This window comes from Battus philenor, unplaced genomic scaffold (assembly GCF_028537555.1).
Source record: "Battus philenor isolate CCGP_79_NKW_IND1 unplaced genomic scaffold, ilBatPhil1.0.hap1 SCAF_16, whole genome shotgun sequence".
Lineage (NCBI taxonomy): Eukaryota > Metazoa > Arthropoda > Insecta > Lepidoptera > Papilionidae > Battus > Battus philenor.
In genome coordinates, this window is record NW_027181678.1 from 194800 (window position 1) to 222710 (window position 27911).

At 39.0% G+C, this 27911-nt stretch overlaps 2 protein-coding genes and 1 non-coding gene across 3 annotated transcripts in view; all 3 read right to left on the reverse strand.

Moving 5' to 3' along the window:
* Nucleotides 1-18235: 18235 nt before the first annotated feature.
* Nucleotides 18236-27911, reverse strand: part of LOC137919404 (BTB/POZ domain-containing protein 19) — a 29268-nt gene continuing 19592 nt past the window's right edge. Inside the window, exons 2-10 of the mRNA XM_068762472.1 lie at nucleotides 27267-27423; nucleotides 26739-26901; nucleotides 22499-22632; nucleotides 21562-21721; nucleotides 20971-21100; nucleotides 20249-20326; nucleotides 19896-20013; nucleotides 19140-19303; nucleotides 18236-18438 (exon numbers count right to left, since the gene is read on the reverse strand). Coding sequence (XP_068618573.1) covers nucleotides 18249-18438; nucleotides 19140-19303; nucleotides 19896-20013; nucleotides 20249-20326; nucleotides 20971-21100; nucleotides 21562-21721; nucleotides 22499-22632; nucleotides 26739-26901; nucleotides 27267-27423 — 1294 coding nt within the window. The 3' untranslated portion in view covers nucleotides 18236-18248. The remainder of the gene's footprint in view (nucleotides 18439-19139; nucleotides 19304-19895; nucleotides 20014-20248; nucleotides 20327-20970; nucleotides 21101-21561; nucleotides 21722-22498; nucleotides 22633-26738; nucleotides 26902-27266; nucleotides 27424-27911) is intronic.
* Nucleotides 25266-25789, reverse strand: SmE (Small ribonucleoprotein particle protein SmE). The gene has a single exon (XM_068762502.1). It carries the CDS (start codon nucleotides 25692-25694, stop codon nucleotides 25407-25409), a length of 288 nt encoding a protein of 95 aa, XP_068618603.1. The 5' UTR covers nucleotides 25695-25789; the 3' UTR covers nucleotides 25266-25406.
* TRNAG-UCC (transfer RNA glycine (anticodon UCC)) lies at nucleotides 26614-26685 on the reverse strand. Its single transcript has one exon. It is a non-coding gene; the product is annotated as a tRNA-Gly (tRNA).

Consider the following 27911-nt stretch of genomic DNA (forward strand, 5'->3'; position numbering starts at 1 on the left):
TAAAATATAATGATTGTATATTTATCTTGTATCGTGTTATTTAATAATAAGTTCTGAAAAAGGCATAAAAAATAATAACAGACATTGAAAATATGTGTGACATCATATTTCATAAAAAATAGTCGGCAAATTAATCATTAGGTATTTAAATTATAAATAATGTTCAAATTCTTCAAAACTTCACAACTAAATTAAATCTATTTCATTCAACGGGTGTCGACTATAGTTTACCTAAAGATAAAACATCAATAGAAGGTGATTGTATAAATTTACTCAATGTCTTAAAACATTCATTGTAGAAAAAATATCCAAAATGAAATAAAATAAAATTCAAAAAGTTGATATATCATAAATCCAACAAAGTGAACCGATCTTATCAAATATGTCAGTGAAAACTCAGTAAATGAATGCTCTCAATTCGCCGAACACCGAGCTACGTGACGACACACAGCGAGAGCAGCGCGCCACCATTACGGCCCGGGCGCGACCACAGCCAACCTGATCAGAGTGCAGAGTCAAAAGAAGAAGAGAAATCACAAAGCGGACAAGCGCAGGCAACGTAATCAACCTTCCATTGATATTGGTAAATAGAGGGACATTGTTGAGGAGGCTAAGAATCAAGTAACATATTACTTGACTTATGATCCTGCCTCCCCAGGGCGGAAAGTTTTCTCAGCATCTTTCCAGTTGGATTTATCTCAGGATTCGCTTCATGTGTACGTCAGCGTGTATTACCGATGCGTTTCATTTCTGTTAGTGTGTTGTGACGTGAGGTAATGTAACCAACGGAGCGAGTCAACGAGTGCAGTATTCCAACTAGCGCGATGATACATACAGCAGTAGGCACGTTCAGCTGTAAATCCGTGAAGCCTGTGCCATGAGTCAACGCGGATGCGTCGCACGGGGAGCGGCGGGCGTTTCATTGAAGATTCGCGCGGCGTGCCCGCCCAGCGCGCCCGCGCCGCCCAGCGCGCCTGACGCACCGCTTCCCGCGAACTCGCCGCCCGACAAAGGCGCCGCCGCGCACTCAGGGACGCACGACTATATTGTATCGATATTTCTCAGCGTTGCAGCATCGAATTCGTTTATTATACTTTCCACCTGCATCAATATCGCCATCATTTTTCCATAAGGCGTAAAATTCAATATAATATTGAAGATATTCATGTATTGTTATATTCATGTATTGTTATATATTCATATATTGTTAATATTTAAAATCGACTATCGGGTTTTATTTTATTAAATATGAAACATATCTGTTGAAGCACGATTTAAACGTAACGAAATAATATTAAATTTTTAATAATCATGTGTAGCGGTGTTATAAAACGTATTTGAAACAACCCATATATGTCAACAAGTCTAAACATTGTATAAAATATTTTTAAGTTGTATCTTTTAATATTGATAAATCGTGTAAGAAATTTTGACTAAACTATATTTATATTCAATTGTTATAATTTTATTTCGATGTAATTAGAATTTTGTAGCACATATTAATTTGGTGCTTACAGCGAAACGTAATATAAAATGTAACGATTGGAACTAAATGTTTATCAATAATCAATATATCGTACAGCGCTATATCGATATTACAAACCATCGCGCCGGGCGTCACTGTGCGCACACTCACCGCCGATACAGATCGGGCAGCGCGCGCGCACGCCGCCGCGGCGCGGGTGGCCGCGCTCGCCGATGCCGCGATACGTAACGGTGACTGTCTGAGGAATGACTGCGTGCGAACTACATCATACCAATCGGTGACAACTACTGCAGTGTGGCAGCAGTCCTGGGCAGATCCATGCTTAAAGCACGCTAAAGGTAAGAAGAACTATACATCTTTTCATTCTAGAGGCGATCTGCCGTGAGAAGAAATGCTTTTTAAGCGAAGGTCTCTTGTAGGAGCCTCATTCCATGGAGCATCTGTCTAAGCGATCTGAGAGCTTTGAGGTCTCGGCAACTATTTTATGTTGCAGCCCGACCCAGGGCTTCCTAACAAACCCTCGAGACTCGCTACTTTAACAGAGGCTCAAGGCAACGCCTTGCTCCTTCGAACTCATGGATTCCGAAAATGTCATATGGAAAACAGTATAAGAAAGATCTAAAAAAATGCAGTTATACTATAAAAGGCTTCCAATGCGCTTTTTCCTTTTGTAGATATTTTCGAAACTCATTTTTTTAACCCGTGTAAGGGGCGTACCAATAGTCAAGGATCGGTCATCATGGCGATCTATGGTGGATGGACAAGCCCTGCAGTTGGCATCCAGCAGCTGATATTATGATGATGATGGTCTTATAAACTTTTGGTGGGATAACATGAGAAAGTGGATCCGCGAGGTGTCGATTTTGGCGAGCGAACATCAATGAACGGAAACGTGCAGATTCTGCTTTTGATAAATTTTATCTGTTTACCCATGTCTAGGCATCCCTTTAGATTCACGTTTGTGAGAATAGCCTTCTGAGACGTGGGCGGTTAAAAAGACTTTGAGGTTATGGGCGTGGTTTTCTGGACTTTCGTAATGCAGTAAAGAGAACTCGATACCGCCGAGAAGGATGCTGTGTAGGAACTAATAAAAAACACCCATTAGGAAACAGTGCAGTATTACACTGCACTGTTTCCTAATGGGTGCTTATTTTTTTTCCATTCCGAATAGTTAGGACTAAGTTACAAGTTACAAATCGCATCGCGATGCAACTTCCTAATTTAAGAACCTTCATAAATTCGACACAGCCATTGGCTAGCCCCTTGTAACCGTTGTCTAGTTATACATAAGCTCTAAAGTACGGAACAGATCTACAAACTTTATTTTGGAAAATTCACACAAGCTCTGGAAATTTGCGATATTCTCAAAAGCAAAAGAATATTAATGAGACACGAACAACGTTGAAGCGCAGCGTCGCGACCGCAGGCGACGACGAGCCTTGTTTACAAACAGCGCGGGTCGACGCCCGGCCGCGGCTAACGGAGGCTTAGATCATCCCGCAGGCATCCCGCGACGTTTTGCTTTTGTGGGGCGCGCGTAGCGGCATCCGTAGCACTTCCGGTGCGTCACGCTCCCACGGCCTCGCGGCGCGGAGCCCTTTACTCGATACATTAACGTTTTGCAATGAACGAATTCGTGATCGCACGAACAAAAAACGAAATGGACTGCAAATATGCAGCCGGTACGTATGCGCGGCATGTCCGGAGCAAAGATCGGGTTAAGGTAACATTCGCACGGCGTAACCTCAATACGACGAGATAACCGGTCGGCATTACATTGCGCCTCGGAATGCATTCAGGTTACGTAACTTTCAACGTTTGTTAATTGGACAAGTAATGTAGCGGGAAATTTCCAAAGGTTCTCTTGTAGTTTTCGCAACAACGAGAGATGCGACCGTGGGAGACAAATTTACATTCGGCGCTCGGAGCGGCGGTGACCCGGCGCACCCGCCGGATGTTTCGCGGAAATTTGGCGCTCGACTGCACTCGCGGCATACTAAACTATCCGCTGAACAGGCAATGAACTCAAAATGATTCAAAATTCAGATGTAAGTCAAGGAAATTTTTGACTTTTATCAGCACAGCGATAAATCCAGCGAGACGTGATCTTGCCTTCTTTTCTGTACAAAATATCATAATGATGACGGCACGGCACAAACTACCTGCAGCCGTAGCTTTGGTGCATTTTCATTAAAAATTGTGGTTTATCGTTTACATTCAGCAGTGTTCACATCGGCCAATTGAAGTCTTTCTGGAGGAACGCGACTGTCTAATCGACCACAACCACACGAGGCGCGGCCAGGCCGAGTCATAAAGATGACTCCGTTAAGTCTAAACTCAACATTTACTGGCTTCAACGTGAATTAACGAAAACCATAATAAAATGAGGTCTCAATCATCTACAACCGTTACTGGCTTTGCGGAACCTCCAGAACCTTAATTTTAATATTGTAGTCCTTTTTCTGAATGCTATAAGTAAAGACAACATATTTTCTTTAAATTTCAGCCGTATTTGCTGGACACATGCCGTTCTCACACATAAAAAAAAAGAACGGCTGGAAGTGTTGCATTCAGTTTCTTCGTAGACCTTTTTTATGGCCCCTTTATTGGAGGGCTCTCGTTCTCCCCTAACATGCGTAAGGTTAAGGATGTTTATTTCCAATAAGTTATTCACACTCTTAATTTATTTCTTCTGTCATACGTCACATTATCATTTATTCTCTCTACTGCCACCCATCACAATATCTTCCACTCTTTATCATTTATTACATTCATTTCTTTCATCTTCTCTCATTTTTCTCCTCAGTTCTTAATATTACAGCTATGCTAAGTTACATTTGGTTATTTGACTTTTTTTTTCTTTATTTTAACAATTATGCTCTTATTCTATTTTCTTAAACTGGTACTATTGTAGGCCGGGCTTATTACTACTCACTGTGTTGTTTGTGACATATTTGCAGAATTTTAAGAGAATTTTTCGTGACTGGTCGTGGCTTATTAAAGAGGAGATGCTTTCCCTCTTTATGCTCGCACACCGTTCCATCTCGTACTTATACCTCTGCCTTCCATACACGGGACAGCTGATGAGAAAGTGCACCATAGTCTGGTCCACCGCAGGGTCACAGAAACACGATGGAATCTCCTTGAGTTTGAACCTGTGGAGGTACTCCGAGAACCCCCCGTGCCCTGTGAACATCTGAACCAGGTCTGTGTCCATCTGAATTTGGCGGAGTATTCTATACGCAGAATCGGTCCAGGTCCAGGAAAAAAATCTTGGTTGTTGAAGCCGTCGTACCTTCCACGTATCTCCTATTCCATTCGCCAAGCGTCGCTGTCGCTTGACGAAGGAAATAGGACACTTCTCATACTCCGGTTTCTTCTTTAACTTTAGGGCCGCATCTTTTGCCAGTTGGTCCGCCCTTTCGTTTCCCTCCGTCCCCGCGTGCTTTATACCCAATATATCGGTCTACAGTCGTACCTGAACCGATTCCAGCTGAAGGATAGTCCCGCGTGTGAGTGTGACCCGGATGTGAAGGAGGAGGCACTGCACCTGTTGTTGGACTGACCGAAGTACGGCCGGGGCAGGTGCGACTTGGAGTCGGTTATGGACATGCGATTAGACCTCAACACGCTATCGGAGGCTCTCTTCGATGAGGCCTTTAGGCCACATCTCCTCGCCTTTATAAAAAATATTACTTATGAAGCTATGGCAAGGAACGGTAACTACTACAGCAAGTAATGTAAAAATTAAACAATTAAGGATTATAGTAAAATAGAAATAATTAGAAAATTTTCATAAAAATAGGAAACAGTAAAAAAATTGTTATAAATAGTCCGTATTTAATAAATTATAAGATTAATAATATTCAAATAAAAAATGTTAAAAAAACAAACCTTAGAAAAAAGACCGCTATTGGGCGGAATAAGTTTAGATAGCGACATAATAAAAAAATTCCTTTAAAGCTTTCACACCTATAGCCAATGATCGAAGAGACCTCTAGATATTTTAAAAGCAGTACCCGAGAAGACTGCCTATGATACTGAGAGCTCTGGTGACGGGGAACCGGTTGACCGTTGACCTTCGGGCGGAACAGACCTGCCGATAACGAATTGCGTGGGATGGTAAAATCTTTTCGACACTTCTCAGAAGTAGCGCGCCTTGGCTCCGCTCCGCTGTTCGTTAGCCGCGCGCTGCGTCAATCGCTGACGTCTGGCCGCCGTATAATATTTACACTAGACGTGTGTGGGCTCGCATAATTCAACTTCAATATAAATAAGGAAGATATACAGAGTGTGCCAAATTATACATTTTCTTCGTATCGAACAGAACATTAATTTTCTGCCAGATAATAGGTAACATAACACTTGAGTCCGTGCGCGCTGGGAATGTCAACTGACTGACGCAATCATTCTCCACTGACCTAGTTAAAAAGATTCTAACTTAAAAATGTGTTTGACGTTAACTGACTTCTTAACGCGAGCGGATTTTAGATCATATTTTTGCCTTGTCGTATGCTACAGCTAATTTTGATAAAACTTATAAGATAGCCATACCCATCAGGTAAGCAACTTATTGTTTTTATAATTGTATTGTATAGTGGCACAAAACTTTTGGACACCAACCAAATTGATACTTGAAGCTTAAAAATCAAAACAAAGTCATCAAGAGCTCTGTATATAATAAACAGACAGACCGGATCCTCATAAGTCAACATATAACAAGGTGGCTGTTTGAGAACAATATTTGTGCCGCGACGTGCGCGCGCGCAACCTAAGTGTTTATTGCGCGTAACCGGACCGGAACAACGTTGCTCCTCAGGATGTGACGCGTGCGGGGGTCAGACGCTGACCATGAGAGTAATTTAGAGACCACGAGAACAATAACACGGAGAGTAGCGTCACGCCGCTCCATCGGACATTGACTTGTCTTTTTAAAGAGCTCTCAGAAATTAAATGGGTCAAGCAAACTTTATCCTAAATTGAGTAGGGGTGGTACTATAGCATGTCAAATGAAACAATCAACCCATTAAAAAAATAGTTATAAGTATAAGAACAAATTATAACCAACTGTCATATCAAAGAATGTGGCGAAGAAAGAGAGGCGACGTGTGTAAGGACTGTGAATGAAAGAAAGAGAATGTAAGAATTGTAAAGTGCGAAAGAGAACAAAGAAGAGTATGTAATTAAAAAAATGATATGTAAAATACTTCCCTGTCCCGACAATTACATAGGTGGAGCGAAAAGCTCCTAAAAAGGGAGCCATTATAAAAAAAACGCGGCTACGATTTGATTTATTCTTCAAGCAACTAATTTCTTGCACGAGCGCTGGACATAATGTACACACATAGTGTATCCTCGTCAAGAACATCGTTACTTGTCGATGTCATTCAGCTTTGCCACGCCCTTATACGTGATTTTTTTATTCTTTTGTTTTTCCTTTATTGATATTTTTATCTATAATTTCTTATACAAGCGGTCTCTACTTGTCTAAGCCGTGAGAGGAATGCAATAAAAGCCCAACTTGAAACCAAAATCAAATTGAACACCCCTATAATAGCATCCTCGAAACTACCAGCGTTACCAACTTGTAAAAATATCCGAGTAGAACCCACAACACACATCTAGAAAAGAGTAGCTCTGAGTAGATTAGCTTCATTATCACTAAAAATATTGTTAACCTGTGTTAACAGTGTAACAAACTTACCACCCATGTTTATTTTTCGTGCTAGTACATATCTCTCTCTCTCTCTCTCTATATATATATATATATATATATGTATATATATATATATATATATATTTGGCGTATGTAGCCTTATATTTTTTTCACTAAACTTATCTATTGGAGCCTTAAATTAGATAGCCTTGTACAAATTGTTAGCATCACAAACAAAGCACAAAATAGAAACCACAGTTTGCAATTCCAGCCATAACATGTTCTTCAGGACAAAACCTCAGGATACAATTCAAGATGAGCACCAAAGTGCTATTTGCTGCAGTGTCGGGGATCAAGAAAGTCCTAATGATTGGTCATCACCTAGGATTCGAAATCACCATCAGAAACAGTTCACATTGAACACTTGAAATATGTCCTATCACGTCACGTCTTGTAATGCAAGGCTCGGCAATAGCCGCAGTTTGGTTACTCACGGTTAAACTGGCCCGGATTGTAGGACAAGTGCGTCGCAGCTGTTTCGATAGAGTTTTCTCTTCACCTGCTTAGGTGATGAACAGGTGAGCTGCGGAGCAGAGGCGGGCACGTGGGTGCGTGCGTGGTCTTTCTTTTACGGCTGAATTGTAATTGGCAACGAAGTCAAACACCAGATTCACTGCAGAGGACTGAGAAATACTTGTATTTGTGTATACGCCTTCTCTTAGCCCTTGAGCGACGGAGTCGGAGGAGTCAAATTTGTGAAACTAAAAAAAAAACTCAGGTTCGAGTATCTGGGGATAAGCGCCTTTGTCGCTTAACCAAACTAAATCCATTTAATTTGCCTAAAACAAAGTAAAAAACCTCGAGAAAGAAATATGGGGTTCTCTACACGACTTGAGACCGCTAAACCTTTGCGTTCTTTATATGAACGCTCCGTAGAACTACTGCGCGGATTGACACAGAGAGTTATTACCCTTTACTGGGTCTTCGCGTTCACCCCGCGCTGCCGCTCAAAATGCTTGCTTGCAATTTTCAACGATAATTTGTTGTACTTTGTAGTTTGGTACTACAATTTTTATAAGTAATAATTATTGTTATTGTTAAATTTCTATTAACTATTATTTCTTTTAAGAGCGTTCACAATCGGGCACGTATAACAAAAGGCGGGAACAAATATATCGCACAGCTGAATAGTCAGCCATGTATGTCAGCCGTCGGATGGCGGCCCCGCGGGCCCTTTGTTCGCGGCCACGGCGGCCGAAATATGTAACAGTAAGGCTGCGGCCGCCCGAGAGAAAGCCGCAGCCCTACGTGACGACGCGCACGCGCAGCTCGCGCAGCCACGCGCGCCCGCGGGACTCCGCCCCCGGCCCATTGTTGGCGCTCGCGTCCAAGGCGACGGACTGGTTTGTTACACGCGCGACATCTTTTATCTCCTATCTATCGACGCTGTGTTATTTATTACACAAAAAAGGGCACCACGTCGCCCCTTCGGAAGGAACTAATGTAGTTGTGTGATACACGCGTAGAGACGAGCGAAGAAATACATTTAAATATTTTTATAGTTCAATTAAATCCGCTTAAGTTGTTCATTTATTTATAATCCCTTTCCCTTGTTTTTCTCTTTATTATCTAGTACACACGGCAAGAGAAAAATGCAAGAAAGTCGAACTTTAATAGAAACTAGATTTAAATCGTGCGTCTCTAAAACGACATTCTTCAATGTCAGAGTTTCCAGCGTCTTCAGACCTGAGCTCACAACAAATTCTTTTGTGGACTCTTCTTCTGTGGACAAATATTCTCAATGCAGTAGTTAGAGCAATCTACTACTAAACTTTACAACTCGGAAGTGGATTGCCTAATAAATTATTTAAACAAATCGAGGGACATTTCTTTTTGATTTCCATCATGTCAGTAAATATGAAGAAAATGATAATAGTTTTAATCAAAAAGAAGAGCTCACGTTGGTCTTAGAACCTCTAGGAACCGAGAAACACTCAAAGTCTTTAAATTCATTTGTTGTACGGGTTTAGTCTCTCTCGGACAATCATGATAGATTGTAATCCTTTTGCATTCGAACCAGACGGACACGCTGCAGGATACAGCCATATTTGTCTTCATTTACAATACCCCGTGAAGAATAGGTGTGATGCTATTCTCCAAAATGAACTTAAACACTGCGCGGGTGCATATAAATGGTTCGATTATTTTTATTTTAAAAGATCTGTAAACACCGAGAAATTTTTCAAAACGATTTTCTTGTTAAACTTACTCTATTCCATGATGCCTTATCGCATTTGTACAGTCGGTACCAAAGGTAGACTGAATGTAATTTCTTTTTGGAAACTTAATACAATTTTTCAATATGCATACATTGGAGGTGCCGGCTAGTGTTTGTGAATAAAATCTATGCTCTTGTCTATCACTGTACTGTTGATTTATTTAACCCTAATGGGAATACCTCATAGTAAACTGTAAGTGTCAAAGTCGCGCCTGTAACATTTTTCTTAAATAATGTTCATGTAAACAAATTTGTTTATTTGGGTCAAAATTAGAAATTGAAATTTAAGCACCTTCCCGTTGTCAGATTGATCTGGAATTTGGTACACACATTTAATTTAGATGACAATACAATATAATAAAATCAATAACATTATAAATCTAAGATAGCCGCCGATACAAAATGGCGGATTACATATTTTTCCTTAACCCCCTCAATATGGGTATCAAATGAAAGGGCTACACTAGTAAAACACGATGATTATGTCAAAATTTAAATTTCAAGATGGACGCCGTTCCAATATGGCGGACTAGGTACATATTTTTCCATAACCACCACAATATGGGTATTAAAAAACCGTTTAACTTAAAAGTTTTTTAAATGTATTTATTTTGGTTACGTATAAATTATCGCAGACGTAAATAAGCACGGCGCAGGCACGTGCCCTGGCCTCAAACCTCAGACCGCCTAATGTCGCTGACGTCGCCCGTGTAAGCAATTATTTCTTCACCTGATGCGGGACGTGCCTCGTGCGATGTCGAAAAGCACCGGCACCTATAAAGATGTCGAGGCCCTACGGAGGTCTGCGGACGTTAATAGTGGAGGCTTATCGAAGGGCGTAGTAAAAATGTTACATATGCGTGTCGCCAGATTGTTTAACCTTTTTTTCTCTTAAAACGCATTTACTTACATGTTCATTATTTTATTTTATTATATTATTATATTCATACTCATCGCGTAGTTAGCGAGCTCTAAACCTTGAGTCATTCTATATATTATTTTCTTTCGCATAACGAAGCCAAAGTATTAAAAAATTTGACAATGATTGATTGCCGAGAAGCGATGCATGATCTTAAGCTCCTGGAGAATGAAGACGGCCCGACGTTAACGATATCTGAGAAATTCTTTTCCACCACCACATTTAAAGGCATCAGTGCGATCAAACTTTTATTTCCCATGTATATGCCTAAAGCACAATGGCTTACAGCTTATATTAACAAATTAAGTCTACTGTCAGGAAGATAAATAATGCCTCACACTTGAGAATAACAGGCGAAAGAAACTATATTTATATATGTTTTTAAAAACTTTAAATTTTCACAATTTATTTATATTGCCTCAAGAATAACACAATTTTCCAAACGTATACTATATTTTATGACGTCATTTACAGTTTAGTAACTTTTACATTTCTTTTTAATTTTGCAAAGGAATTTCATTGAACATTATCAGGGATCTTATTGTAAAAGCGTATACATCACTCATAGAAAGATTTGTCAACGTTGTCGTTATGGATGAAGTGGCGTATGAGATGCACGGAATGTATTTTGCTTCTTGTATTTATCTTTTGCATATCACACTTGTTGGAGAAACGGGTGTATCTTGTACGGTTCTTCCGTTGTGTATATTGCAGCGGTCGCTGTGCGTCGGGGAATATTCCCGCTGATTCATGAAACGATAGCTACTCATAATAATCAATGAAGCGCGGCACCAAATGCGCTCGGGAATCGTTATGACACGTCGAGTGACGCGCCCGCAGGTCCTGGACGCGGCGCGGAGACAGAGACCTTGGTTGGCTGAGTCACCGCCGCGCAATCTGCGCTACCGGGAACGACGGGAACGGACCACTTGACCTCATGACTAATTCCAAATGAAGATTTGACTGCGTTGCTTTTGGAGAATTGGTTTGAATTGGCACTTTAGTTGATGTGATTAACCATCAGATGCTGCGATGATACGCGTGAAAAGGTCAATATCAATAGCACCGCGGCGTCTCCGCCTGACGTCAGTCGGCGCAGCGCGAGCGATATCATGCGTTTGATGAGTTTTAAGAAATTATGAAATCATTGATCTACCACTTAACAAAACAATGCCTATTAAGACTTTTGCATAGAGTGTACTAAATTGACATAACATTTTGAATGAGCATGTGTTGCTAGATGTAACTGAAAGAAAATCAGATAACGATGAAAGCCCAGGTACCGACGATTAAAGTTAATAAAGATAACGGCAAGGTCAAACAGGAACATATTACAAAATGCAGTAAGTTCATGATGTTCATAAAGCGGTTTGTTTTTATTTTGTATGTGTATATATGGGAACTGAGGTCCACGTGTAATAAATAATTAGAGATGCTGTGAAAAGGTCCAGCGGTAGCTCAGCAGTGAGGTCTGCGACTTGCGATCGCAGGTCACGCGTGCGATTCCTGGGTTAGAGACCTATATAACTTGTACTTTGTGCATTCAATAAGTAGGATGACCACTGCTCACAGACAAGTTTACCACTGCTCACAGACAAGACTCAGGAATCAGTGCCTTCTGATGAACGAATTAAAAAAAATAGAAGCTGCGTCAATTATTCTTCACACTTCACACCGTGCGACAGCTCATTTTTTTCATATCTAACGTACAGATGTCATCAGTAAACAAGGTTTTTATTGCGACTGCATCGTGTGCATACGGGTCCAGTGTGTACAATATGTTTAACATAATATACCAATTAAAATAATGGATAGGTAAATATATAAAAAATTAAAAGGGCAACAAATTATGGCAGTACTTGCCCAGGAATAATATCAACTATACATTTTTTTTCCCTTTTTTTCAGCCATTATGCCGCTCACTGCTTTCTTTTCGATGTCCGGTCTACTGTGCCGGGATCTAGCAACTTCCCGCGATATTTACTAGGACGAGTCCACCTTAAACTGCTTATTCTAGTCGTCGCATTGTGCGGACGAGCAGTAACTTTGACAGTGTCCATAACCAGCACGACGTTGGTTATTTTTCGACAACCGTTCATTAATAAGAAGGCGTTCAAGTCTTTATTTATATTTATAAGTGAAATCTTGTAATTGCCTCTGAGTTTAACTGAACTATTGCTTTATATCATTGTCTACAGCAGTTAGCATTTCAAGTATAAAACCTAATTCTTGGACTAGAATCCTTAAAACGTAACGGCAGGCGTAAATCTGTTAAACCTTTCTTTAGGCTTTATAAAACTGCTCTGGCGACAATGTTAATTTTGCAATTAACTGCGTAATATTACGTCAGAAATATAATGTAATAAACTTAAGAATACGTACAAAATATGTTTTATTTATAAAAGAGATTGTGAATTATTTTTCCGTTACCACAGAAGACTATGAAAGTGATTACAAATTAAAAAACTCGAGTGAGTTTGTTGTGGACAGAACTCAGATCATGGCGCGTTTGGATCCCTTGTTGCTTTTAGTTTAAAGCTGTCGTTATAGAGGTGCTCAGTTGAATTCTAGTTTCCATGAAATTAGGCTTCTCTACCATCCTTCTCATTACGCACACAAGTGATCAGTATATATAATCCTTAGTGGATAGTAATAAGAAGAAATGAATGCACAAAGTATAACTTCACGTCTGTGCGCACACCATCGATCGTTCCATCACACCTTATCAATTAATTTTTTTCTTATTGGCCCCCGCTATTGGGGGCCTCTCGTACCCCTAACTTTTTGAGATTAGGGACTTTATTGTTCAATAATTTTTTTTTCAGTCTTTTCTTTATTTATCACTCTCTTTCACGTGTCACAATATCTTTCATTCTTTACTTTTGTCCTTCACAATATCTTTCGTTTTGCTCTTTTATACCTTCTTTCTTTCCTCGGCTTTCTTCCATCATCTTCTTACTCTAAGGTACATTTTATTTATTTTTATTCTTTAATTTTATCTTATATTTATTTTATCTTTATTTACACGTTTATTTTACTTTCTTAATTCTTTATTACACATTTCTTTTTCTATTTCTTATTATTAGTTTATTACAATTTATTTTGTGCAGAGTTTTATTTCTTTCAACCGCATCACTCGCCACCCCACGTGCGAAAGATAGGAATGATGGGCGACGGTTGTCGTCGCCCATCATAACGGCGATGCTCTCTATGTCTATCTTTAGCTTTGTTTTAGTCTCTAGGGCACTGCGCATCCGTGCATGTGCCACAAGGTGGGCCACGGTTTGGTCCACGTCCGGTTCGCAGTAGCACGAGGGGTCCTCCTTGGGCTTGAACCTATGAAGGTACTTAGAGAACCCCCCGTGTCCCGTGAAGAGCTGGGCCAAGATCGCGTCCACCCTGACCTTGCGGAGCACACGCCTTATCAATTAATTACACACTACGAGGTTTGCAAGCCGGACCGAGGTGCGCGACAGAGCATGGGCAAGTGTCAATCATTTTCTGAAGGCAGCCGCAATGCGGTCAGCCGCTGATCATTTGCTGAACAACTGTAAACCGCACGGCTGGTTTTAATTATAATATTAATTATTTTCACTTGCAATCGCGAGACTACTTGTTTAACTGATGTTCCAACTCAAGCGGTTGTTTAGGGTTTGGGGCCTAAACTGACTTCAGCGACTGCTGAGGCGGACGATGGTTCGACATCGTCTCAAATTATTGAAATAACACAACGGGGGTAATTAAGTATTGTGACCAACGTTGACCCCGTGAAGGATATTTCAAAATAACGTAACACAAGGGACTGTGATGAACGGAGTAACAAAAGCCTTTCACCGGCTCACAGGACAATCACCTAACGAGGTTTTAGTACAAACAAAGCGTTGGGTCGTAACCATCATTTCAGCCGCAAAGCGTCCGTCCCCGGATAAAGATCTCCTCAATATATTTCCAACAAGAGAGGTAGGAAGCAATGCAGTGTAGGATTCACTGCGCGTGCCGCTGTGTGATCCCCACTCCAGAATCTTTAGTATAGCGTGAATAGCTCATATTCTGGGATGAGCTGTAGGTGTTATTTACACAGCGTTAGAACTTCCTGACCCTCACCAAAGTACACAACAGCCGTCGAGAGAGTTTTAGTTGGTAGGAATCCTGTATAACCCTATTCTCTCCACAGGACGCAGCGTGTACACAATAGTTACCAGGACTGTTGTGGATATTTAAAATCTATACACGGCATGTATATACGCTTGCTTGGAACCACAGCATTCGATTAGTACAGGGTGGCACAAAATTTACGCAATGTTAGGTTGTGAAAGCTTATCTGACTTTCACAGCTTCGTAAGAGTCAGGGCTGTCAGCTATGTCATGTAACAAGAACCATGTGAGCAATATGCGATGGAAAAACGATTTTCTCTTGATGCGTCATATTCGCTGTGAGTCAGACATACATGAGGTGGCTTTCCTCGGCTGGCGATGGACAGGCATCGATTAGTTATCGCCCGTATTGTGCAGTAATGAAGTTCCAAGACGAGGTCAAGGTTTACACGTTTTATGTCGCTCAATACTCGAACACGCGGCCTGCAGTGAACCTAATTTCGTCAGAAGAACCAGTTTCTCGTCGACGTTGATCCATGCGTGAGTCAAATTCTGTGAAAACAGTAAACTTTTAATGTCTTTTGACTTGACAAACAGATTTAAGGTAAAAAAATGCCACAAGATTCAGACACAGAATTTTAACAAACCTGTCTTATATGGACAAGCCCTAAAGCGCCATTAGGCTCAGAGACGGGTGGAGGTGGCCGATGGAGCGATTTCAGCAAGGGTTCCAGCGGTAGTGTGACATCTGCTAAGAGGTCATTATGATTCGAAGATTACCCACAAAACCAGTACAAAACAGTTTTATTGGTTACGCACCTTTAAACCGGTGCACTAAGTTATGTTATTTACTTAGTCGTGGTTAAAATAGTAGCCTGAACCTGTCTTCTAACTCGCAGGAGAGCTACTACATATATACTTACATTCTGTATCCAAAAATAAAATCTCATAATCTATTTAAAACAACAGATTATTATAAGTAGAAAGGACATTTAAAATACCAGTACGAACGCATTATGTGAATATAAAATAATTGTCGAGAGATATTCCCGCGGTGCAACTTGTTTCGAATCATGAATATGAATCAATATTGCATAATTTCGCGCGCGGGCGCTGGTGACGACGCGGCCGGACGTCGGCGCGTAAACAAAACAAACGTTCACCTCGACGACGAGCGGCCGCGTCACGCGCCCCGGCCCTTAGTGTCGCAGACCGACTGCGCTCACGCTCCTGGATTTCTTTTTCTACGCGATCGGTGCTTCTCCCAGTAATTTTGCTCCACCTTCAGCAGGCTAAAACTTGATCACAGTACCGCACAAGCCCACGCACGTCACCTTACATATGGGTGAGCGTGTAAGGTGACGCGCATCTCACTATGAATATCAATGCATGTATGGAGTCTTATAATATTGTAATACACTAGCAATCGAGTTAAGGTTCAGTCCTTTCATCACCATCACCATATTAATTGACGTCCACCGCTAAGGATAGGAACAGTCTTGCGGTGCCTGCTTCCATCGACTTCCCGCGACCTTAACAATGTCGTCAGTTCTTTAGGCAGTCGTTAATTTGAAATGCTCAACCCTTATTTCACCAGCGCAAGCTGAGGTCTACTCGTCGTTCTTTGTGACCATAACCTTCAGTCACCAAATAAAGAGTCTAGGTGAGCGATTTTAAGAACTAATCCAGTGGAATAACTTATCTATAAGTCAAATCTCCCGTGGTTGGCCACAAGTTTCTTCACCACCATTTCGGTGGTAGAAAGTTCACACCCTGACAAGACTCTCTCCTGTAGATTTCCAATAGGACCGGAAGCGAATTACATTCAGCGTCTTTCGAGGATCTTAACAGGATCGTCTCTTCATTTTGTGGGTGGTCATACTGACGAGTTTAGAGGTCATAAGAGGTTTAAGAATGAGCACCATTAACGCCTGGCCAAATCAAAAAAAATATTCTAAAATGTAATGGAATTTGATAACTAAATTTTAAATAACGTACAGGTGTAACGATTATTATTTCAATTTAGATATTTTAGGTAAAAAAAAAATAGTTCGAGTATCACTAAAAATTAATCGTTCGGAAATGCCGACAGGAAAGCGGCACGCGAGGGTATTCCGAGCACGACGCGCTTTCCGCGGGAAAACCGCGGGGAATCGGCCGCCATCTTGCGACGCGTGCGCGACACAGATTCCGAACGATTGTACGAACTTACGTGTGGTCAGTGCCGCGCGCTTGCGAAATTATTAATTATGGTAATCGGCAACGAACTGGAAAAACATGAATCTGACGAGTTAAAAAAAAACCGCGCGGTGATGTATTGTTACCGTAGGTGCTCCTAGATGAAATCATTACGGCTTTGTAATGATTACTCACTTTATTTTGTAATTTTAGAGAGTCGTAATAGATTTTTTGTGCAGGGGGCCGTCCCAGTGATGCATTAGTGCGCCGGCCTTGACTCTCGCGAGGGCACGCTTCATTAAGTCAGTTACTTCGCTAACTATAGCACCATAACAGCAACAGTATATCCTTGTTTGGTCGTAAAAAATAGGTTTGGATGCCTACATATTCCTACCCGAGGAATACACGAGTTATACGATAGGCGGGACCATCAATAAATTTTGTTAAGTCCTTTTAAGATTCGTTGCGCCGTCGCAATTCTTCTAACTTATATATTGCGTGCAAAGTGATATGTGTTGTCCGGGTATGGGGTACATCTGTGGTAATAGGTATAAAGGAGATCTTACACAGAATTTTGCCTTTAGAAATCATTTCGGTAGACTCTAAACGTTTCAGAGATCTTTTTTATTAAAATAACTACCAAAAACCCAACAGCCAATAAAAACAGCACAAGTCATTTATGTCCACGTGTCTATATGTCATAATTGCAGCTATAATGAATAATTACCGTTACGATCTGTTCAATTTCGTAACTGTCCGCGGAGAATTCTTATGAAATATTGCGTACTCTGAGTCATTGGATTTGTAAAAGTGGCATCTAGCGCTATTTCTGCAGAGACATCATCATTTAATTCTTTTCGTATAAATAACACACGTTTTGTCTTCTAACTTACTGTTTATAAAGAGGATATAGAAATAAATTACATCTTAATCTCCTCTCGTTAATTAAATTACAAAAAAACGCCCAAACATAATTTATGTATTTACAGTTAGTTAACGCAGCTTTTTTGTTAGTAGAAATAAATAAATGTATTAGCAGTAAATAATCGCTTTATTAAAAAAGTTAAATACAAAATATCATAGCAAAAAATATTTATTGATGTGAAATATACCGAGAAGCGAAATAGTTTATTAACATCATCTAGCGGGAATATATGGCATGACAAGCAATAAGTTTTAAATGCGTTCGCTAGATGTCACTGCATGATATTTAAGTGGCTTGCCTTCGAAATTTATTTAGCTTACACTTCAGTCGACAGCACGGCGCACAAACCATTCAGCTCAATAATATATTGTCATTTTATTACTAAACTAACTACAAGGTATGGTTGACAATTGTGCGATATACACGTTCTTAACACCTAATTATAAAAATAAATCCATTTTTATTTTAAATTCTCTTCGTCAAACCAATACCTACTATTTGTATGTGTGATAATTCTACTTATCTCTGCTCTTACTTTTTCTCCAGAAAATTACTTCGTGGTTTAATTTAAGGTTGAATGTGGTAAAGGAATTATGAATAAGATTTTATTCTAAAATTATTGGAGAGCGTTCTTAGCCAATATCATAAAGTTTCATGTCATGTAAAATGTGCAGTGCGGAGGTGGGAGTGCAGCGACAGGAGGGCGCAGCGCTAGGGCGCGTAGGTGAAGAGCTCGTAGTCGCGCACGGTGAAGCTGTAGTCGGGCGCGAGCGAGGCGGGCGCGGCCGCGGGCGCGGCGGCGGGGTCGCCGTACGAGTGCAGGTTGCTGTAGCTCTCGCCGTTGCTGTTGCAGTTGTGCGTCAGCAGCAGGTCTGCGCCCGCGCCGAATATCGGCCCGCAGCTGCGCCGATGATAACAATGACAAACACTTTGTGAAAAGTTTTAATATATTTTCGATAGATGACGCTGTTTCCAAATCACTGAGAAATTAAATTTTTATTGCTGCCGTGATTCTAAATATAATATCCTAAAAGAGCAACATCCAACCAGACCTCAGTTCGATTTGTTGCTCAAGCATTTGCGTACCCAGTCGCGCCATGAGCATGATGCTGCATAAACCGATGCATCCGCCATACGACCGGTTCAAAATCCTATGTTTGTGTGAATTAAACCGTATGAATGTTTCTTTCGGAACATTATACTATTAAAATCACATTACTGTTTGTACACCAGTGACAATAGTATGAAGGTTTTCCAATCGCGTGACGCTTAAATTAGTGGCGTATAGCACTTTAGCCATTACTCGAAGTCCACAGTCTGTCAGAAAGACAATTATTCTGGTTCCTGTCGAAAATCGCAAATGAGTAATTAAGTCATATAATATAAAGGTTCAAGTGTGACAGTTATAAAAGTAATAATCCGAGCCCAAGTTTTCCAGTTTAATTATTATACAAATTTAGAAACACTATGCTGAGAGTAATCAAGTTTCAATAGATGGCGCTGAAATTAATAGTTGAGCAAGAAACATTTAAACACCACGATCAGAAATATTAAGATAAAAAGTGTCATAGTTTTAGGTCAGAGTACAGGGCGGACACTCACTCGGGGTGGTGGCAGAGCGCGAAGGGCTTCTTGAGCAGCGGGTAGCGCGCGGGCGGGTCGGCCAGCGAGAACAGCAGCCCGCGCTCCGCCGGCACGTAGCCGCCCGCGCCGCCCGCCGCCCAGCCCGCCTCGCAGAACCCGCCGATCACCTCGCCGCGCTGCAGCTGCACGCCCGAAACAGAACATCATCATCATCATCAACATCCGGCATCGCATTATACCTGTGCATGTACCCTTCACTTTTACTACCCGCTGCACGTCGGTACCGTACACATGTAAAAGGCAACCCTCAAACTATTTGATCACCACGCCAGCGATACACGATAGCGAGGAATAGATCTCTCCCAAAGATCGCCACTAAGACCGGGCTTTGACTATGTCGTTGTTCCCTAGTGAAAGCCTACACCTGATGCCTCTACCACTATGGTCGTCACTCAAAAATTCTGAAATATAAAACCGTGGTGTACGAATGTAGATGAGGAAAGAAAGGCGAGGTATAGGAGAAGATATGCAAGTGAGGAAAAAAAACGTGAATAATTTAAGGAAGATACACATTAAAAATTGTTAAATTTCATTTTCTGTTTCTGTTAAATTTAAGTTTCTGGTTCATTTGTCTCAGCAGATTAGAATTTCTAGCTTCTGACAGCTTATTATTTCTGCATGTAAATGCCTACTTAAACAAGGATAATTTAAATTTCGTACATTAATACGTATTGAGGGAAAGTCCCGTGTCGTACTCGAGGTGAGGGTATTTACCTGCACCAGCAGCAGAACGGGCGCGACGCCGTCGCAGTGCGAGTGGAAGGCCTGCGCGGAGAAGCCGTGCGCGGAGGCCCGGAACACCAGCCGCCAGCTCTGCTTCGGAGTGCCACACCTTTTCACGCAGTGAATAAATGTAGTTTCTTTTGTAGAAGAGTGATACGTTTCAGTTAGGATAAAAAATCAAGTATCTAGTACTTCAGATCTCTGCTTCTAAGGTTCTATACTCCGGTAATATCTATTTGGTAAATTGACAGTATGTTTAATATTTGTTGTAAAACAAGAAACACGCCAAAGTAAAATATTGATTTGTGCTGTATAAAGTTTTAGAAGCAATGAAGGCAGCTTACCAGTTGTTGATGAGGGACTGGAATGCACTCTTGTCCTGCTGCAGTATCACGGAGCCCACGAACATATTTACCGCGAGCCTGAGACCGAATACAATCACTGAATATTACATTCGGATCCACCTCGCTGGCAGGTGACAGGACTTGTACACAATGTAATATCTACGCGACTAATCCCACTTGGAGAGCAATGTTTGGGTAGGAATCGCATCAGGACTTTGTTTAGAAAAACCTAGAGACGATAAAGTATTAGTTCCAGTAGGTAGATTAAAGTGGACCAAGGTTCCTCACCTCTCATTAAGACCACAGCCAGTAGACGCATTGCCTCCCCCCAAGGTCGTCATGGTGACGGTTATTATGTTATATACCTAGACGGAAGACCAGCCTCAAGGTGTACAGACAATTTCATTAAAGTCACCTGAATGCAGACTCCTTCCTTCTAGAGAAAACCTAAAGAGGGAGGCTAAGGCCCAGCAATAAACATCCAACAGCTGACATGATGATGACGAGGAACAAAAGGAAAAGAAAAATACTGATGAAGTCACCGTCGTGGACCAAAAAGGCAGGGAAATTATGTGTGTGCTCGTTAATGAGACATTAAATAGGAATCTCTGTTATCTATTTGTATATATTTCGATTTTATTTTGGGTTCCAATAGGGACAGCATACCTGCCTGTTTGTACTGAATTCTTGTTATTAGGCTATGTTACTTAGAGCACAGAGACCTGGGCTGCGTGCGCTTGTCGGGGTCGGGGCGCGGGGCGGCGTGCAGCGCGGCGCGCCGGTAGCGCTCCAGCGACAGCTCCATGGGCACCGCGCCCGTCGGCTCCACCTCCTCCGCGAACACCGCGCTGTCTGATAACCAAACAACGCGTCAACAACACTTGTACAGTTGGAGCCAAAAAAAAACTCTGATACATCGTACTTTTGACCAGTACAACAATATGTCAAAAACTTAGTTTAAATCTAAAATTAAAAGTACAGTACACTATTAAATAAATTGTTCAAGAGTTTTTAGTCAATCTAATTGTGTGGAACTCGGTTTGTTGACTCACTAACTTAAACTTAAATAGACCGGCAAAAGTAATTGACGATTCGAAAGTGCGTAAAAATGGATATTTGATTAAAGATATTTCGAATTTTGAAATATATAGTACATATTTAGTTCACTTTTAACTACGTTTAAAGCAATGAATATAAAATTGATTAATTTTATGTTACATTAAACAGGCAAAATGGGAAACTTCTGATATGATGGCGGGATTTTTTGCTAATGCTAGTAAGGTAAGGTGATCAGTGGGCGCGAAGCTGATTACCAATGAGCAGCAGGCGCACGTGGTGCATGAGCGGCGCCAGGTGCAGGCAGACGCGGGCGCGCTCCTCCTCCGTCCAGTGCGCGGCGGGCTGCGTCACGCCGGCACGTTGTTTGGCCCACGCCAACGCGCAGCGCCACACCTCCTCCTCCTCCAGGCACAGCTGTAACACATACGCTCCGCTTTAGAAGCAATCTTATTCTACGATTTGGAAAGCTTATCTAAGCATTATCGTAAGGTGCTGCCAACCTTCACTTAATAATATCTTAATTAATAAAAGAAAAAATATTTTACATTTTTACACTAGCAATATGCATTTTAAAGAACGTGTTTAAGGGCAACAAACAAATTAAAATTGAGTAAACTTAAAACCAAAATTAACGTATACCTGTACTGTAACTAATAAACTGTTTAATTTCTTTTTTGTCAGTTAAATTCTTTACCTTTCTTGCTAGAAAAGAGCGTTATGGCTAGGTATCAAGGTATCCTCGTTTGAAGTATAACTGCTTTACTTTAAAATTTATAAAGATAGATTTAGATTTAAATTATTTCTTGTCAATTATATTAAAGTGCATATAAATTTAAAAATTTAATAAATCCAAGTAAGAAAACCACATAATATTTAAAAAAAATAAGCTTCATATTTAACATGTCAGCCTCCCCCAACGTTGGTGGTGACGGACCTTGCGTTGCCCGTATCCTACGATTCTGCGACCTTTGTCGCAAGTGCACCCGCACCGCCCGCGCCGCCTGTACCGACTCAGGGTCGCTACTCGAGAACCTTTCGATGCCATCAAAATTTATTCCAAAATATCGTAATTTTGATTAAATAAATTATAACTAAAGCGCCTGCGAAAAAATAATCGCAATGTTTTCAAAGCGCTGATAGACGAACATTGCTAGTTAGGAGCGAATGGAATCAATGATTTTTATCCCGTACAGAGTCCGAAGAAATAAGTTTGATGAGCGCCTCCTTGGGCAGGTTGAGGAATGCGTTGGTCTTAACGCAGTCCGCCGCGTTGTCGCCAATGAAGGCGATGCAGCGCTCCATGAACGACGACGCGCTCTTGCCGCCTGCAAATTGACAACAAAACTTAACAAGTGGCGGTGCTTTTGCTACACGGTAGCAACTGGTAGACCCGCATTCTGACTTCATACAAAGATAAAATGAAGTATTAAAGGATTATTTTAAATTTTTAATTACATTTGTACCGTGTATTTTAAAATAAAATTACTTTTATGTCTTTGTTTACGTATGTTTCGATTTAACTTTTAACACAAACTCAATTATGTATATTATTTAATGTAATTTAAAAATCATATATACTTTTTATTAAATAAAATTCGGTCTGTTAGTTAAAAAAATATATACTCTTTCATTCGTTTAAATAAGAAATGTAGTACTGTAATGTGTGTAATGTAGTACTACATTATAATAATCCCTTATGCTTATTGATCTCAGAAATCTAGAAACCGTTAAATAACAAATAAAAAGTAGGTTATAAATTTTATTTTTACTGGCGTTCGGTTACCTTTATGTTATTACTGCGAAATAAAGGAAATATTTTAATATTCAAACACATTCTTTGACAAATATTTGTTTAATACAACCATTTGTTGATCTTGTTTCAATCAATATAATCATAGACATTAATATATTCAGTACTAGGCGAACCCATTTATGCATTGCTGTGTAACATATTTAAAAAAAATAAGAGGCACTGTTGGTACCCAAAACTGATAAAAAATCAATACCTTCCCAGGGATGTAGTGTAGTGTAGTGTAGTTGTATGGTTTTTATCCATATAATCCATAGAGTACCAGACAGACACACATTCATTTTATATATAGTTTAACACAGTACAGTAGTATAAGTGTTGCAAGACTCAAAATGCTATCAGAATCAAAAAGCTCTTAAAATCAATTTAATTAATAAACTTTTTCAAAGAGATTAAAACTACATTATTAATGTCTAGCATAGACAATAAAACCTAATTGTAATGTTTTCTGTAGGAAGTGAATCTGCCATCTATGCAACCATATTGCTGTGCAGCTCATTATGATTTTAAAGTTAAAATACTTTCGTATACTTAGTAAACTGCAATCTATGAGCTCACACTCGGGTAAAACAATGTAACAGCAGGGATCTTTGACTATATAGCACACTAAACATAGTGAAGCTATAGCCAAACAAGTTTGGTGGAACTGCACAACAGAATTATTTTTTTCTTGCAAATTTTTAGCTATTACATTGCCATTTCTGGTCCAACACCTGAATGTTAAAGGAAGAGTGTTAGTCTCAAGACAAACAAATAGCTATAAAACTGATTGTTATGCATACACCTCCATACAGCAGCCATAAAAAACCTGTTCAGAAGCTTAATGATGGAAGAAATTAGAAGTCCACATGTACTAGCCAAAGACAATTCCCTAGGACCATAATCCTCAGCAATGACATTAATATTATGAGGAGAAATACAACCAAGTTAAATGCAATCACAATTAATTTTGTGATTATGCAGTTCTCCTTATTATCACAAGTTACTACAACACTATTTATAAAATCAACAAACTATAGGGAAAACTGCATTTAACTAATATAGTTGCACATATTTATAATTCTTCATAAAAATTAATAACTCTTTTGCAGATAACTGTATGGTAATACAATACATTCCTGTACAATGTCTAAATTATCATAAAATATATTTAAAAAGTTAATTGTAATAAAAGTGTGAATGATTTTTCAAGTGAAGCTTGAAATAAATTCAGTAAACTAATGCTCTCACTCCTCCAAACACAAAGTGTCATGGCAATATTTAGCGAGAGCAGCAGGGGGCCCCAGAGGCGACTGGAGCATTACCACAACCACTCTGATAAGAGTGCACAAATGAGAAGTTACCACAAAATACCTATTTGTGTTTGTATTTTCAGAGCATGGGGTATTTGAAAGCTTAAGTTGAAGAATGCCAATATAGGCGAGCTTAATCTGATTCTAGTTTTGTCCCATTTGAGTTATTTCAGATTTCTTCTCATAACATTCCAGCAGTCACTGTAAATGATTAAGGTAGATATAAATAAAATTTAGTCAGTAAATCTTCGGATAATAAAATTGCAGGATCAAGTGAAAATTTTAGTTTTAAAAGTTTGTTCTACTATATGTATTTATTCAACATTCCAGATAACAGCTTAAAGTTCAAGCAATGATGTTGTTTAAGCAGCATAAAGCAGGCTTCCAACAACATAGTACTAATAATACTCTAGCACTCAATCTCAGGATATAATAATTTAATTCTTTCTAAAACACTACATTGTAACTGACAGAATTAATTATTTAATGATCTAACTATACTACACTTGGTCTTATTTTCAGTACAAAAACTTGGCATCTCAATCATTCACTTATTTAATGATAATTGATAGTCATTTAATTTATCTTAAACATTACAGCTTTGTGAAATTAAATATGCTAAAGTATTGTATAAATTATTAAGGATTTAATGAAGATAGATAAAAAAATTGTATATATAAAAATATTTTACATAAGTCATAATAAACTATGTAATCAAAATCCCAGCAAACCTTTATAAACTGCACAAAATTTATTCAAATTATTTACATACATGCATATAAACAGATAATTTATAACAATAGAGTCTAGTGTACACTTCGTGCGAGTGATTGTTGGGAAAACAAATGAAAGTCGATTTGCAAATCTTAGTTTAATGAGGAAAATAACCTGCGCGGTACTTAGATTCACGAAGAAATAGAACTGCGTGCACAATTTCCTTACAATTCACTTATCGTCTAGGAATGTTCGATTTATTGGTAACATAACCTAATTCTGATCACACGGACGCGTTAGGATTCACATTCTGAATGAGCGTTATGTTGTCGCCCTTCATCATAATTCTCCCGATTTGTTTTCGGTTTTTCGTCTTCACGTGAACCTCCTCCGCGTCGTCTAGCACAATGTTCATATATTCGTCGAATCCCACGATGTGCCCTTCGATTCTCAAGTTTACGTTTTCATACAACCAAATCTGTACTCTACTTCTATTTTGTAAATATCTGAAGATCAGGTTAATGGGCTGTACCATAACCTTTTGTACTTTCGGAGGGCCTTTGTAAGCCATTTTTGTGTTTTTATTGTTTATTTAAAACTATTCACAGAGCTAAACCGCCAAAGCCGGGCGAAATACGCGCTTGTCAAAAAAGGAAGCCGTGCTGACATAGAGAAACAAATATGGCGACGTCGCTATCATAGATTAATTATCATAAACGTAGTTTTATAAAAGTTAAGTTCTAGTTTTGCATTTTCTCTCCAGTTTCTATATTTATATTACATAAATTAAATAATAGTCTGTTATGCTGTGTTGTCCGGATATAATAATAAAAGGCATTTCAAAAACTTTGGTTGACAGATAGTGACCACAGACAACAGATCAAATAACGTTTATTTATCGAACATATTTACTTACGTTCGGTAAAGTTAATTTTTACTACAAAAATTGTCTATTATTTAGTACACATTAATGATTCAATTCTAAAGTAAAAATAAAGTAAAAGAGAAAATTATCATTAAAAACAAATGTGTCGGCCAAATGCCTGTCGGAGAATTTCCGCTTACATTGCCAGTTATATTTATTTCTAGCTATTATAATTCCCTAAGATTAATTTCTGATAATGATATGAAATTTGAAAAGCTTTAAAACATTCGGAAGTAGTTTTATTAGAAAATCGTCCAATGTCTATCAAGCTACGATAGTATAAAATACTAGCAAAATATTTCAACGACTAATAGAAATACTGTGTGCTGTGCGGTTTACAAGAAATCAATTATATACTAAAATTATTACAGCTATATTAACTTTGTAAAAATATCACAAAAAAATCGTTCCTAATCACAATATGTTGAAATTTTTACTTCCAAGTGATATATTTAAAGTTAATAAATAATGAATAGTGTTTAGAATTAATCAACTATATAGAATAGATGGTAATTACAAGTTAGAAAAATTAACAAATAGTATTGAACATAGAAGTGCAAAAATGTGCGATGGCCGGGAATCGAACCCGGATCAACTGCTTGGAAGGCAACTATGCTGACCATTACACCACCATCGCCCATACTTAAGATGCTAAAATAATTAAATATATTACAAATTCATGTTTCTTACCAGGTCGATCTTGTATTTCCATAGCAGCAGCTAAAAGAGTACACGCGCTCTCTACACTCAGAGTAGACGTAACGTGATCTTCGCAGGCTGCTCGAAGATCTTCCAAACCCAAATCGGCCGCCAAGGTCATCATTTCGAACACGCCGGAATCTTGCAGTAAAAGCTGCCGAGATAATTAATTTTCAATGCAAAATTAAACTATTTTAAATATCATGGCAATATGTTAAATATTATTCTAATAGTTAACGCTATCTGTTATAACATTTGAAAAAATATATATATATTTTTTTGCTAATTTAAGTAAAGTAATAAACTTTATGCTTTATTGGTAGACCAATTTCTTCATTATTTGTTTGAAAATTTTTTATCATGTAAAATTAAAGATAAAAATACAAAAAATGCTTTGCTTAGAAAAGCTGTAACAATTTATAATTGTATTTCTTTATGTTAAATAAATCAAAAGCGTAGAAACAGAATATTTGCGTATGAATATAAATAGTGTTTTAACAAAATAATGTATCGTGGTACCTTGCCGGTGTAAACGTATTGTATGAAAAGCCGGAAGGTGTCGGGCTGCACGTGTGGCATTCGTATTGGTGTGGGCAGTGCGCCAACAGATGGCGTCACTGTGCACCCAGGAATTCTGCATATCTCGCCACGCTTTGTATTCTGGAAGCTTTTGCACCTACATCACGGTAATAAAATAAAATACTTTAACAAACACAATATATTATTAAACTCTAATAATAAATAAATAAAATTATAAACAGTCGTAATTAACCCGAAGGATGCAATACAGGCATGCAACTCTAGTGCAAAAATGAACAAAAATTAAACATTTTTTACAATCTAAATTATTTGCATCGAGAAATACTTTAAAGTCGACAGTTGATTATTATAATGCACGCTTGTGATGATATTTCGATATACTATATAGTATATTTTATTATTTAATAAACTAATTAAATTAAAGAAAAAGCGAAAAATGTATGTTCTGTTTATTTTTATTCTCTGCTGTCTTTTAGTTCAAAAGCCTATGTAACCATTCCAGTGCATTAAAGCACAGGTAAATTCGTCTAGAAGAAATATTACAGTGAATAATAATTTTTTAAGTAACTTATGCTATACATAAAAAGATTTTACTGAAAGAAGTATTTGAATACTCAAAATGTA

Bases quoted from the DNA above. Each gene is read 5' to 3' on its own strand.
- SmE (XM_068762502.1), bottom strand. From the start codon at position 25,694: ATGGCTTACAAAGGCCCTCCGAAAGTACAAAAGGTTATGGTACAGCCC.